General features: G+C 41.2%; 1 protein-coding gene and 1 pseudogene across 1 annotated transcript in view; one reads left to right on the forward strand and one right to left on the reverse strand.

Moving 5' to 3' along the window:
- The window catches only part of LOC103273103 (multidrug and toxin extrusion protein 2-like), a 46,093-nt gene that overhangs the window by 5,785 nt on the left and 26,342 nt on the right, over positions 1-13,966 (reverse strand). Inside the window, exons 12-13 of the mRNA XM_021718806.1 lie at positions 3,630-3,699; positions 1,724-1,856 (exon numbers count right to left, since the gene is read on the reverse strand). Coding sequence (XP_021574481.1) covers positions 1,724-1,856; positions 3,630-3,699 — 203 coding nt within the window. The remainder of the gene's footprint in view (positions 1-1,723; positions 1,857-3,629; positions 3,700-13,966) is intronic.
- LOC103273097 lies at positions 6,527-6,866 on the forward strand (annotated as a pseudogene).

The following is a 13,966-nucleotide window of genomic DNA, read 5'->3' on the forward strand; positions in this document are numbered from 1 at the left end:
AGTGCGTGCCTGTAGTTCCAGCTACTTGGAAGGCTGAGGCGGAAGGATCGCTGGAGCCCCGCGCGTCGAGGCTGCGGTGGCCAGGAGCGGCCACTGCACTCCAGTCTGGGTGACACAGTGAGACTCCAACTCAAAAACAAACAAACAAAAAAAAAGAAGCTAAGACCCTCCTGCCTGTAATCCCAGCACTCTGGGAGGTTGAGGCAAAAAGGATCACCTGAGCCTAGGAAGTTGAGGTTGCAGCGTGCCACTGCACTCCAGCCATGGTAACAGAGTGAGACTCCGAATCAAAAAACCAAAAAACAAACTAAGCTCCTGTGTATTTGTGTGGACATAAGAAAGCTGCAAAATTAATATCTTACAAAGTAATTGGGACAGAATCAGAATGTTTTACATGGTAAAAATGTACTGGTTGGCTATAGAACAAAAGGAGCTATTCAAATACATATCACTGCATTCATCCACTTTTTCACTTAGACTTTCAAAAACAGAAAACAAGGGCACCCCCCTTGGGTCCCCTCCCACTGTGGGAACTTTTCTGTCCTCTCAATAAATCCTGCTTAAAAAAAAAAAAGAAAGAAAACAAATTAAATGTTGCTAGAAGAAATCTTCAGAAAATGTAGATGTAGATATATATATGCAAAACCATACATAACAACTTATCCCAAAAGCATATAATGAATTGTTTAGCACAAATCTTTACATTTAGAACCTCAACAAAATGATTTTCTGAAAAAATATAATTTACTCCTATTGACATAATAAAGCAAAGTCTAAACAGACTACTTTTCAGAGAAGAAACTGAGAAAGCTTTAAGAAGGATAAACTTCAAAATGCCAGGTCATAAAAGTGTCATAAAAGAATTCCATCAAACCTTCATAAAACAGATAATTGTCTTTATGAAGTGAATATAGTGTTAATATCATTAACATCAAAACCTAACAAAGATACACAAAAAAATAAAATGAATCAATCTTACTTATAAATATTAATGCAATATTAACAAAAAAGAATTTAGCAGCTCAGCAAAAGAATAACATATAATCAGGATAGTTCAATATGAAGAGACAAATTAGTAACATTTATCTTCATAATAGATCCCAAGAGAAAAATTATAAGACCACTTCTAATGGCACTAGAAAGACATTTGACAAAATATTCTACCATTTTTGTTACAAATAATCAATACACCATGTATATTTCCTGAACATGATTTCAAAAAACATATGCACTCACATACATATTTATGTATGTGTTCATTTCAGCCTAAAATACAGCATTCAATACAGAGAAATATTGGGAGCATTATCACTTATGAATAAGACAAGAAATTTCCACTATTACCACTATAATTTATTGTATTACTAAAGGCATTATGCAGGAAAATGAAATTAGCAGGTCAGATGTACCCTACAATTTCTCATAGGCCCTTACAGAACCCTGTTCTTCTCTTTTGCAGTTCTTAACCAACAGTAATTGACTAACTGTATGATTAATTATTTAATCTGGGTCTCTTCCTCAGTGTAGGACCATGTTTACTTTGTTCATTACTGCATTTCCAATGTATGTGTACAGAGGAGGCATTGAATAAATATTGGAAGAGATAATAATCTTTTCTGTTCCACAGGGGCAACATTCCAGTTGACTGCTTTGTATTTCAAGCAATTTATCTTACTATGAAAAATGAGATTTGAGGCAAGTCACTGAGGAATCAAAAACATACCTATTATCCCAAGTTTAGCAGCAAACATCAGAGATACCCCAATGGGAAAACCCAAAACATAGTAACCAATGGCATTCAAGATAGCACCAATCTTTTGTTTTCCTGTACCTCTCAGGACTCCACCACAGGTGCCCTAAGAAGAAGAAAACCAAAACCAACATTGCAGTCATGTAGCTATCATTATATCAAGTTCAGAATACTACATTAATATTGCACAAGTTTGGTTATGTTCAAATAACTCTATCTCAAAACAGGCATAGACATCACGTAAGAGATGACAAAAAACATTTTGTTTCTAAAGTTATGTCAGTAACGGGACAGGCACCGTGGCTCACACCTATAATCCCAGTACTTTGGAAGGCTGAAGTGGGAGGACCGCTTGAGCCTAGGAGTTTGAGACCGGCCTAGGCAACATACCGAGACTCCAAGACTCCCTCTCTACAAAAAGTAAAAAAAAAAGCTGGACATAGTGGTGCATGTCTGTAATCCCAGCTGCTCAGGAGACTGAGGGAAAAGATTACCCGAACCCAGGAGGTTGAGGCTGTGGTGAGCCATGATGGTGCCACTGTGCCCCACCTGGGTGACAGAGTGAGACCCTGTCTCAAACAAATAATAAACATATAAAAATCAAGTTATATTAACAACAATAAAAAGTCACTGGCTTCCATCAGAAACCTGTGGGATAACATTATTTAAATCTCTGACTATTCATTTTGATTAGTTAAAGATATTTTGTCAAAGCATAAATTTTTTTTTTGAGTCAGAATTTCACCGTCGCCCAGGTTGGAGTACAGTGGCACACACATGACCACCACAGCATCGACTCACTGGGCTCCGGTGATCCTTCCGTCTCAGCCTTCCAAGAAGCCAGAACTACAGGCATGTGCTACCACACCCAGCTAATTTTTTATTTTTATTTTTTTTAATCTTTCTTTTTGAGTTGGAGTCCCACTCTGCCACCCAGGCTGGAGGGCAATGGCACGCTCTTGGCCACCACAGCCTCAACTTGCTAGGCTCCAGCAATCCTTCTGCCTCAGCCTTCCAAGTAGCTGGAACTACAGGCACATGTCACCATGCCCAGCTAATTTCTTGATTTACTGTAGAGATGAGGTCTCGCCAAGTTGCCCAGGTTGGTCTAGAACCTGTGGGCTCAGGCAATCCTCTCACCTCAGTCTCCCAAAGTGCTGGGATTATAGACATGAGTCACTGCACCTGGCCTCTAATTTTTTTATTTATTGTAGAGAGGAGGTCTCACCAAGTTGCCTGGGCTGGTCTCGAACCCACAGGCTTAGGCAATCTACTCGCCTCGGCCTCCCAAAGTGCTGAGATTACAAGCTGAGCCACCAAGCCCAGTGCAAAGCATACATTTTTTTAAAATGTGGAGGTTTCATTGATGGTATCTCAGGAGAAGTTAGTCTAACGTCATGACTGAAAAATATTAATGCAATTGCAGCCTCCTTATTTACAGTATCATCACATCAAGGTGACAAACAGGCCTAGAAATGATGGTCTGAGGAATAATTGTTCAAACTGTGAGCAAGCACGAAGGGATGATTTTGGGGTACAGCAAAGGATCTTTACATACCTGTGAATTCACAAAAGACAAGCGTAGAGAGGGACTTTCTAGCGGTCAGAGTTAATGCAAAGAGCATGGCCTGCCTTGGAGAAGTCAGGCACAGGTCACCTCTCCACTTGGCTGGACACTACACAGGGTGTTTAGGCACCAAAGTTGAAGGAGGCCGAGACAAAGTTAGAGGAGGTAGTGGCATCCTCCCTCAAATGGCTCAGACTGCTTAAAGCAACAGCTCTCTCTTTACAACGACAAAATCACAGGCACTTAATTTTTAATGAAAAAGTTAGAGACCCAAAATGGATTTTGCTATGTAATATCGCTCTAAATACTCACTGCAAGGGCATCAAATATATGAAAGGGAGCAAAAATAGGCATCACTTGGCTCACAAGAGAAACGACATCTCTGTTGGAGGAAAAGAAAGTAATCAATGATCTAAAAATCATGCTTAAGTGGAATACCAATTAATGGTCTGACAAACCTGAAAAAACTGATCAGTCAATTCAGTCACACAGTACACTTCTTTTTGACAAAGCGCATAATGAAACCTTACTGATTCAAAATGTATTATTATATAGAATTTAGGCTAAAAGGAACATGGCCTAGGCTGCCGCTATTGAGGGTGATTCTTTAAGCTCTGTTTCTGGGCATATAATGTGGGGACCGGGAAGAACATGAAGCAGATTTCAGCCCTGTGTATGGGAGTCGTCTTCCTCAAAAATGGAATTGAAGGTCAGTGTTCATATAGGAAGCATTTGCTTTCTTAGGGAGAGCCCGAACTTTGTTCACTTAGGACGGGAGACCTGCCTGGGAGGTTCTGCAGAGGGGGTGAGGAACATAGCAGAGCAGAGGCTGAGGTAACAAGACCCATACAATGGATCCAGCCAGGATGAATTCAATGCATGAAACAGGTCACAGTGTCCTTCCCAAGATAAATGACTTTCGGCTCCCTCCCATGCACCCTGCAGGGAAGCCTGATGGTCAACAGGTGTCATCAATTTAGACAGAGCCTACAAGGCACTCTCACTCAGAGGAGTGACCTCTTTAGACCAGACCCACAAGGCTGCAAAGTTACCTAACATGTACACTATCTTTACTAATCACCACAACAACGTGGTGTTTGTATTCATTCAGTAATATAAACATTAAATCAATGTTCACCAGATGCTGAGGAAAACCAACAGCATAAAAAGGGAAAGACCAAAATAAGCCCACTGACAGAATAGGAAACAGAAAGAATGCAAAGAACATAAGAGAAAAAAATTTTTAGTTATAATTACTATTCTCAGAGACACTCATAAGCTAACAACAAATAGTTAAGGAAAAGGAGTAATTGGGGGAAAAGTGACTGGGAATGAAAACTATGTACACTAAAATAAAACATTTATTTAAAAACTGGATAACAAATGAACCCAGCTAAAGACTACATTTCAACCTGGAAGATAAAGTTGAGGAAATATCCCAAAACACAAAGAAATAGAAGAAGAGAGAGAAAAGAGATGTATCAGGTTAATCCATACGTTCTATCATTTATCTAAAAAAGAATTCCAAAAGGAAAGAACAGAGAAAAGGTATGAAAGGTAAATTTTCTAGAGCTAAAGAAAAGTCCAATGCTGCAGACTGAAAGTCTACAAAGTGGTAAGCACAACAGAAGAAAAAAGACTCCCCTACGCCTAAGCACACACAAGGTCAAAAATAACATCTGAAAGCTTTCTAGAAAAAAATTTTCTCCTACAAAAGAATGAGACCCAAGCCAGAATGTCACCTGAATGAGAAGCCTCCATTCAGGTGACATGGAAGGTGGTAGAATAGGAAGCTTAAGAGTCAGTCTCTTCACCAGAGCAACTACTAAACTGGCAAGCAATGCCAGAATCCGGTATTTCAGAACCCTGGAGTTTAGTCAAAAGCTTGTAATGATAAGGGGATGAAAATAGGGTCTGGTAAACAAGGGTGGATTTTGGCATTTTGAATAGCAGCTACCTTTTCCCATCACCCAGCCCCATGGCAGGCAGCTATAGGGAATGGCTGCCATCATTCCTGGTGTGACTTACTGATACCAGGCTGGGCAATAAGAACCTTGTCCTCCAAAACTCAAAAGTGTTTTGATCGACCTGGAGGTTCCACTAAGGGGCTGGCACAGAGGCCTTTTGGGATGAGGTAGATTCCCAGGCGGTACCTATCAAAGAATTTCAAAAGAAAAAAAGTCAACTTTTAAAAATTAGGTCAAGGCATTTATGGAAATCTCTGTCAGGTAATCTAGTCTTTGTAAAACTAGTTTGGAAAGGTTGCTCAATAAATGGACAGCTATAGCCTAACAAGCAAGAACAACAACTGGAGAGGAAAAAGAATCTGATATCCAGAGTCATCATATTACAGCATTCAAAATGTGCAATTCTCAACAACAACAAAAAATTACGTAGCATACAAAGAGACAAGAAAGTATGTCCCATTCATAGTAAAAAGAGAAATGTCAGAAGCTGGCAAATATTGTCAGAATCAATCTTCTTCAGAATTCTGGAAATTAACCAAAGCCTTGCAATAACTTAGGGAGCACTTATTCAAGAAAGATGGCCAAATTTGGTAAGAACAGCAAGCATTGCAGTGTTGTAACTTGCCTTAATACCATCCCCTTGATTCCAATTTAGCAACAAACTTGAAAAATTACAGTCCAATATTTCCAGAACTCCAGGGGAAAGAATGAGTTGAAATCTTTCAAAGTCTCATTCTGAATAACAATTATTATTTCACAGATAGACTATCTGTCGGGTGGATCCCTAGAAGATGCCACTTGAAAGGCTATCTTTATTTCACCTGATTCAAACCTGCCCAGTGCTAAAGTTAATCTCTGAGGGATGTTTGTTGAAAATTTGTACAGGTAAATGTTTTAGTTGCTGCTGTCCGAGGCAAGGGATAACAGTGGGGGCAAACAATAGACTAATCGAAAAGTTTAGCAGGAAAGGCTGGAGAATGAAATGTCTGTATAGGGGTTTTGAAAATTGGTGGGCACCTGTGTTGGGCTCTGTATCTGCTGTTGGTTGCTGCATCACTGTCTGGTAAAGGAGAGTAGATGCTGGCCATGATCTATGCACTGGTATGAGCCATGCTCCTGGTGGAGGCATGAAACCTTACTTCTACTGCTCTTGATTGAATTTTAATGTGACTTCATTTGCCTGGGGATGAAAGAAGTTTTCAAAGGGAGGGAATCATCTTTTTCACTATTGTAGAGGCCAGTATAGTGGTAGCAGTTGGACTCACCACTGCCGCTGCAGGATTTGCAGGTCAATGTGTTTTGCAAGCCATGAAGCATATGAGGCCTCAAGTAAAACAAGTTTTTCAAAATCTACCAACATCTGCCTTCAGTGGTAGCAATTAGAGAGGCAGGTCTGAACCCAAAATGACAACACGGAAAGCAGCATTAATACTAGGTGTAAGCGCTATTGCCGATAAAGGAAAAATAAGAGATGCTCACGGATGAATTATGCTCCTAAATCATTCAGACAGAAGAGGATCTCCTTATAGCAGTCAAAATCAATGAAGCTAAAGATTTACTAGAAGGCCAAGTTAAAAAATGAAGTAAATGTATGATAAATCTTAAGTTCATATTCGTCTGTGTATATGAGCACTAACTTTTTAAAATAAAATGTCCAGTTACAACTAAAAAAAAGAAAATATCTGACAAGTTCCTGGGAAACTAGAAGGCCATATGCAGGCATAAGACTACCCATGCTCAAGAAAGACCAGGGAAAGCCTCAGCACTCTTATCTCTGGCTGAACTTGAGGCTGTGCACAAACAGGAAATGAAGGTTAAAACCAAATTGTAAATTGCCTCACTGAGTGTTGAAAGTGTTCCCCAAAATGCACAGACAGTCCATGGCAAAGAATGGGAGGTGTCTGGGATTCAGGCATTTGAGGAAATCTCTGTCCAATAAATACTGATTACTAAGCTAATGGAACAGAGACTTTTGTAGCTGTACTTAACAAAGAATACAGGCTGGGCATGGTGGATCAGCCTGCAATCCCAGCACTTTGGGAGGCTGAGACGAGAGGACTGCCTGAGCCCAGGGGTTTAAGACCAGCCTGGGCAACTTGGTGAGACCTTGTCTCTACAATAAATCACAAAAAAACTAGCTGGGCACAGTGGCATGCGTCTGTAGTTCCAGCTACTTGGAAGGCTGAGGTGAAAGGATCACCTAAGCCCAGCAGGTCGAGGCTGCAGTGGCCGAGAGCGTGCCACTGTACTCCAGCCTGGGTGATGGAATGAGACTCAAGAAAGAAAAGAAAAAAGATAGGACAATTGAGATTATTTCGTCTGAGGAATGGAAAAAGAAAAGAAGAAAAATTAATACAGATGTAGGAACCTGGACCTGGAGAGCACCATCAAGTATACCAACACAGAAATAATGGGATACTCAGAAGTGAGGAGAGATAAGGACAGAAAGTATTTTAAGAAAGAATAGCTGAAAAGTCCCCAAATTTGATAGAAAACATACATCTACACATCCAAAATGCCTAACAAGCACCAAGAGGATAAACTCAAAGAAGAGGCAAGGCCAGCTGCTGAAAGTGATGGCATAAGGTGGTAAGGAAGGGACAGTGGTTTGAAAAGAGCGAAAAAGGTTTAATATGGATTGCAGAGATGGAAAGTGAGATGACCAAACAAAAACAAGATAGTGCTAAGGATCTAGTTGTAGTTGATAGTCATAATTTCCTAGTAAGAACCAATATGCCCTCATGTGTGACATTTCCAAAGGTGATCAGCTATTGGCACAGGCAATGTGCAACTGGTTTCCTCCAGGGTGGGGTTCTACCATTTGGGAGGGTCAAAGGAATTCAGGTGACTGGTAAGAGAGATACTAAAATGTTGGGCCTGACAACAAAGCTACACAAGGAGGGAAGTAAAGGCAGGAATGTGGTGATGGATTGAAAAAAAAGTACAAGACCAGAGTTTCATCTGACTGGAAGGCCCAAATGGTCGAAGAAACCTCCTAAGTAGTCATAGCGGCAAAGCATGCTAGAATGACTGGGGTTGTGGACAACTGAAGAGCTGGAGGTGGATGAGATATGTCAGTGTTTATATGCGATGAAAAAGCCCCCAAAATAACCATGGGAGTGTGTGGCAGAGGTGGGGCAGAAAAGGTAACTGGGGTGAGGCCTAAGACATTGGAGTGGGGCACTGGAGGAATGAATGGCTTATTCATGTGAACGTTGAATTCACTCAGGATGCTGGTAGGACTCAGGGATAAAGGGAAAGACTATATGAAGATGTCAGAGTTTTAGAAGAGGAGGAATGGAGATATGAATGTTAATCCGACAGATTCCCAGGCGGTATCAAAGAATTTCAAAAGAAAAAAAGTCAACTTTTAAACTAGAAGGCCAAGTTAAAAAATGAAGTAAATGTATGATAAATCTTAAGTTCATATTCGTTTGTGTACATGAGTACCAACTTTTTAAAATAAAATGCCCAGTGACAATTTAAAAAAAAAGAAAAAAGATGCTAGAAACAGAAAAGGATGGAAAATATTCTCACTGAAAGAGCCAGACGACCAAAAAATGTCAAGATGAGTAAAAAATAAGGAAACAATTCATTAATGGGTCCAAATGTAGGATTCTGCATTTGGGATCCAGGAGGACAACCAGATAAGGGGCAGGTGGTGATGTTGTGACTGACCAGTGGTACACGGGCTGTCAGCTCAAACCACTTAGTGTGGTGTAGCCACGAAAAACTCAGTACTTCACTAGAAGTCTACTAGGTAGAATGAGATAGAATGCAAACAGTTGCTGTTTAGAGTATGAATATCATTTTCAGGTTTGTCTGAATTCAAGATGGAGATCATGGAGACTCAAAACCACACTTCGTGAGAAACGGCTGAAGGAATTACAAAAATTTACTATGAAGAAGAGAAGACCCTGTGGAGCATGAGAATCACCTTCAAACACCTGTAGAGCTGTAACTCAGAAATAGATAGACTCTCCCAAAGGATCACAGGCACAACAACTGGTATCAGTGAGTGAAAGTTATGGGTAGTAAAGGTAGATTTCAGTTTAATAGTAGGAAGTACAGAGTTCCTCATCATCGAGGTTATGAAAGTATAAGTTGAACAGCATGGCAAGGATGTTTTAAAAGAATCTCAATGTTAGATGGGTACGTCAAATAGCTTTCTAGATCCCTTTAATGCTAAGATTTTTAGCAAATCTGGAAAGTTTTGCCATTATTTATCCAAATTATTTTTCTGTCCTTGTCTCTCATATGCTTTGGGAACTCCAATTATATAATTTTTAGGCCACTCACAGCTGTGAGATGCTCTATTTTTCTCAGTCTTTTTTCTGTGTACATTTCACTGAAAATATTTACTATTGCCGTATTTTTTTTTTTTTTTGAGTAGGAGTCTTAGTCTGTCGCCCAGGCTGGAGGGCAACGGCAAGCTCTCAGCCACCGTGGCCTTTCAAGTAGCTGGAACTACAGGCACACACCATGACGCTTAGCTAGTTTTTTGATTTATTGTAGAGATGAGGTCTCACCAACTTGCCCAGGCTGGTCTCAAACCTTTGGGATCAGGCAATCCTCTCACCTTGGCCTCCCAAAGTGCTGGGATTATAGGCATGAGCCACCATGCCCAGCCTGCTGTATTTTTAAATTCATGAATCTTTTCTGCGGTGTCTAATCTCTTAATGTCATCCAATGTATTTTCTTTCTTTTTTTTTTTGAGTCGGACTCACTATGTCGCCCAGACTGGAGTGCAGTGGCCGCTCCCTGCCACCGCAGCCTCGACCTGCTGGGCTCTGCGATCCTTCCGCCTCAGCCTTCCAAGTAGCTGGAACTACAGGCATGCGCTACCACGCCCGGCTGATTTTTTTATTTTTATTGTAGAGATGAGGTCTCGCCAAGTTGCCCAGGCAGGTCTCGAACCTGCGGGCTCAGCATCCAATGTATTTTCATCTCAGATTTTTATTTCATCTTTAAAAGTTCGATTTGGTTTTGTTTTGTTATTTTTGATGTCTTACATTAACACGCTCATGTTATCTTCTACCTTCTTAAAAATGTGAAACACAGTAATAAAAACATCTCTGGTTAGACATAGTGGCTCACGCCTGTAATCCCAGCACGTTAGGAGGCAGAGGTGAGAGGATTGCCTGAGCTCAGGGGTTCAAGATCAGCCTGAACAACATGGTGAGATCTCGTATCTACAACACATCAAAAAATTAGCTGGGCATGGTGGCACACGCCTGTAGTTTCAGCTACTTGGAAGGCTGAAGTGGAAGAATTACCTGCGCCCAGCAGGTTGAGGTTGCAGTGGTCATGGGTGACAGAGTCTGACTCAAAAAAAAAAAAAAAAAAATCTCTGAACACTAGTTCTATCATCTGTTCTGGGTCAATTTCAATTGATTGATGTTTCTCTTTATCAAGGATTTTAGTGTCTTGCGTCTTTGCATACCTGGTACTTTATTTTTTCTTTGAGCCAGGGTTTCACTCTGTTGCCCAAGCAGGAACACAGTGGCATGCATGATCATGTGATCATGGCTCACTGCAACCTCCACCTCCTGGGCTCAGACAATCCTTCTGCCTAAGTAGCAAGGACTACAGGTGCATGCCACCATGCCTGGCTAATTTCTTTATTTTTTGTAGACATGAGATCTTAAAACGGTGCCCAGGTTGGTCACAAACCCCTGGGCTCAAACAATCCTCCTGCCTCAGTCTCCCAAAGTGTTGGGATTACAGGCCTGATCCACTACATCCGACCTGCCTGGTAAATTGTATTATTTATTTATTTTTTTAAATGGTTTCTTTGATATCATAAAATATTCACATGGACAAGTGAGCTAGCAAACACACATGCACCTATGAGCCTTTTAACGAAAGAGCTCCCTACCTACTCCCACACCAAGGTGGACATGATATTGGAGAAATGAATACAGCAGATTGAATAAATAGAAGGAGCCAGGCTCGGTGGCTCAGTCTGTAATCCCGTACCTTTGGGAGGCTGAGGTGAGTGGACTGCCCGAGCCTGCGGGTTTGAGACCCGCCTGGGCAGCGAGACCTCATCTCTACAATAAATCAAAAAATCAGCCGGGCATGGTAGCGCATGCCTGTAATTCCGGCTACTCGGAAGGCTGAGGCGGAAGGATCACCGGAGCCCAGCAGGTCGAGGCTGCGGTGGCCGGGAGCAGCCACTGCACTCCAGTCTGGGGGACAGAGTGAGATTCCAACTCAAAAAAAAAAAAAAGAATAAATAGAAAGAAAAAAAATCAGTACAAAGGCTGGAGTAGAACTTCATGCTCAGTTTCCTATGTCACGACAAATCAAGGCATCTCGGTGCAAATATTTAATTCTTCCTCTTTCCATATAAGTCTGGTGGAGGAAAAAAATACTTTTTCTATAATAAAATATGTAGTTTTTTGGTTTTCAACTTTTTAAATGTAACTTTTCCTTTTTTTGCAGAAAAAAATGTTCTCAACCATCACTTGGCGGGCAGGGAGGCTGGACGCCACATGGCCTGGCTTGGAACCTTCCAGGTGGGGATCGGCAGGTGTGGGTGAGGGTGGCCACCAGCAGGAAGGCTAGACTAGGTCACTCTCACCATACAGCGCCGTGAAGAAGGACATGTAGTCTGCTGCCTGGTAAATGTTAATTGTGTGCCAGACGGTGTGAATTGTACTTGGCCAGGTACTGCATATTCTTGCATTATTCTAAATACTCTTGAGCTTTGAAACAGCTAAGTTCTGTGATGCAGTTAAATTTCCTGGAAATACTTTGGTCCTTTTGAGGTTTGCTTTTAAGCTTTATGAGGCAGGACTGGAGGACTCTTCATTTCTAATTTTCTACCACTACCACATGCTTTTTTTTTTTTTTTTGAGTCAGAGTCTCACTCTGTTGCTCAGCCAATCCTTCCACCTCAGTCTTCAAGGTAGCTAGAACTACAGGCTCATGCCACCACGCCCAGCTATTTTTTTTTTTTTAATTTATTGTAGAGACGAGGCCTTACCAAGTTACCTAGGCTGGTCTTGAACCCCCGGACTAAAGGCAATCCTCTCGCCTTGGCCTCTCAAAGTGCTGGGATTACAGGCTTGAGCAACTACTCCCAGCTTCTACCACTACCAAGGCAAGATCCTTCTAAGAACTCCTGCTGTCCAACATATAAAAACGTTGTTTCCTTCTGGCTGGTGAGAACATAAACTCCTCCCAGCCCCTTACAAACTTCAGGGATTGTTCTGCCTGCACCTTTCAGGTATCATTTTCCCTGGCTTCAAGTAGTGCCCTCACATGCGTGCATGACTCAGTAGCCAGCTACACCTGAAGGAGATCCCCTACAGATCTTGAAAGCACTCTATGTCGAGCTTTCTCCTCTCTGGCCCTGCCTTAGGAACTCTAGCCACAAGACCTCCCTGAACTCCCAGCTTCATTCCTTCAACCCAGGGAGGCAGATGAAAGTTCTCTCCCATAAGCAGGGCAATTAGAGCATTCTCTGGTGCACACCTGTAATTCCAGCACTGTGGGAGGCGGAGGATTGCCTCAGCCCAGGGATTCGAGACCAACCTGGGCAACTTAGTGAAACCTTGTCTCTACAACAAATACAAAAATTAGCTAGGCGTGGTAGCGCTTGCCTGTGGTTCTAGCTACTTAGAAGGCTGAGGCAGAAGGAGCACCTGAGCCCAGCGGGTCGAGGTTATAGTAGTCACTGCACTCCAGCATGCTCAAGAGTGAGACACCCTACTCAAAAAAAAAAAAATGTGTGTGTGTGTGTGTGTATATATATACACACACACATTTTATATATACACACATTTTATATATATATATATACGCATATATATTATATATTATATATGCGTATATATAATATATACGTGTGTGTGTGTGTGTGTGTGTATTATATATATATGTATGTATTCTCTTCATTTGCTTCCCCTTCCAGGGATTACTGTTCTGTGCTATCTGTTATCCAATGCCCAAAAACTAGTTTTTAAAAATATTTCTTTCATCCATTTTTTTTTTTAGTTTGTTTAAGGCAGAAAGGTAAATCCTCTTTAGTCCTAAGATTTTATAAGAATATGCTTAGGTGGCTGGGTATGGTGGCTCCAGCCTATAATCTCAGCACTTTGGGAGGCCAAGGTGAGAGGACTGCCTGAGCCAGTGAGTTTCGGAGACCAGCCTAGGCAACATGGTGAGACCTCGTCTCTACAATTAAAATAAAAAAATTAGCTGGGCTTGGTAGCGCGAGCCTGTAGTTCCAGCTACTTGGAAGGCTGAGGCAGAAGGATCACCTGAGCCCAGCAGGTCGAGGCTACGGTGGCTGGGAGCGTGCAATTGCACTCCAGCCTGGGCGACAGAGTGAAACTCTGACTCAAAAAAAAAAGAATAAGCTTAGGCATTGAGGTCAGATGAAACTAGGAGAGCACACTTGAAAATAATAAAATGAAATTTCTTCATAAAAGTACTCTGAGGCAATTGTTACAAATTATTGAGGCTTTTTCATGAAGAAAAAATTTTTACTTACAAGATACTTTATTATATCTAAATATTATGCAAACATAATTATAGAAAATGCAATAAAATTTAATCTAAGATTGAGTCAGTAATTTTTGCAAATACTACCCAGAATGAATCAGGCATGGATGTTGTCAGCATGCCCTAGATTGTGAGATGTCTTTCTGGGGATTTTTTTTTTTTTTTTTT

Source organism: Carlito syrichta, unplaced genomic scaffold (genome assembly GCF_000164805.1).
Source record: "Carlito syrichta isolate Samal-C Ts95f unplaced genomic scaffold, Tarsius_syrichta-2.0.1 Scaffold313533, whole genome shotgun sequence".
Taxonomy (NCBI): Eukaryota; Metazoa; Chordata; class Mammalia; order Primates; family Tarsiidae; genus Carlito; species Carlito syrichta.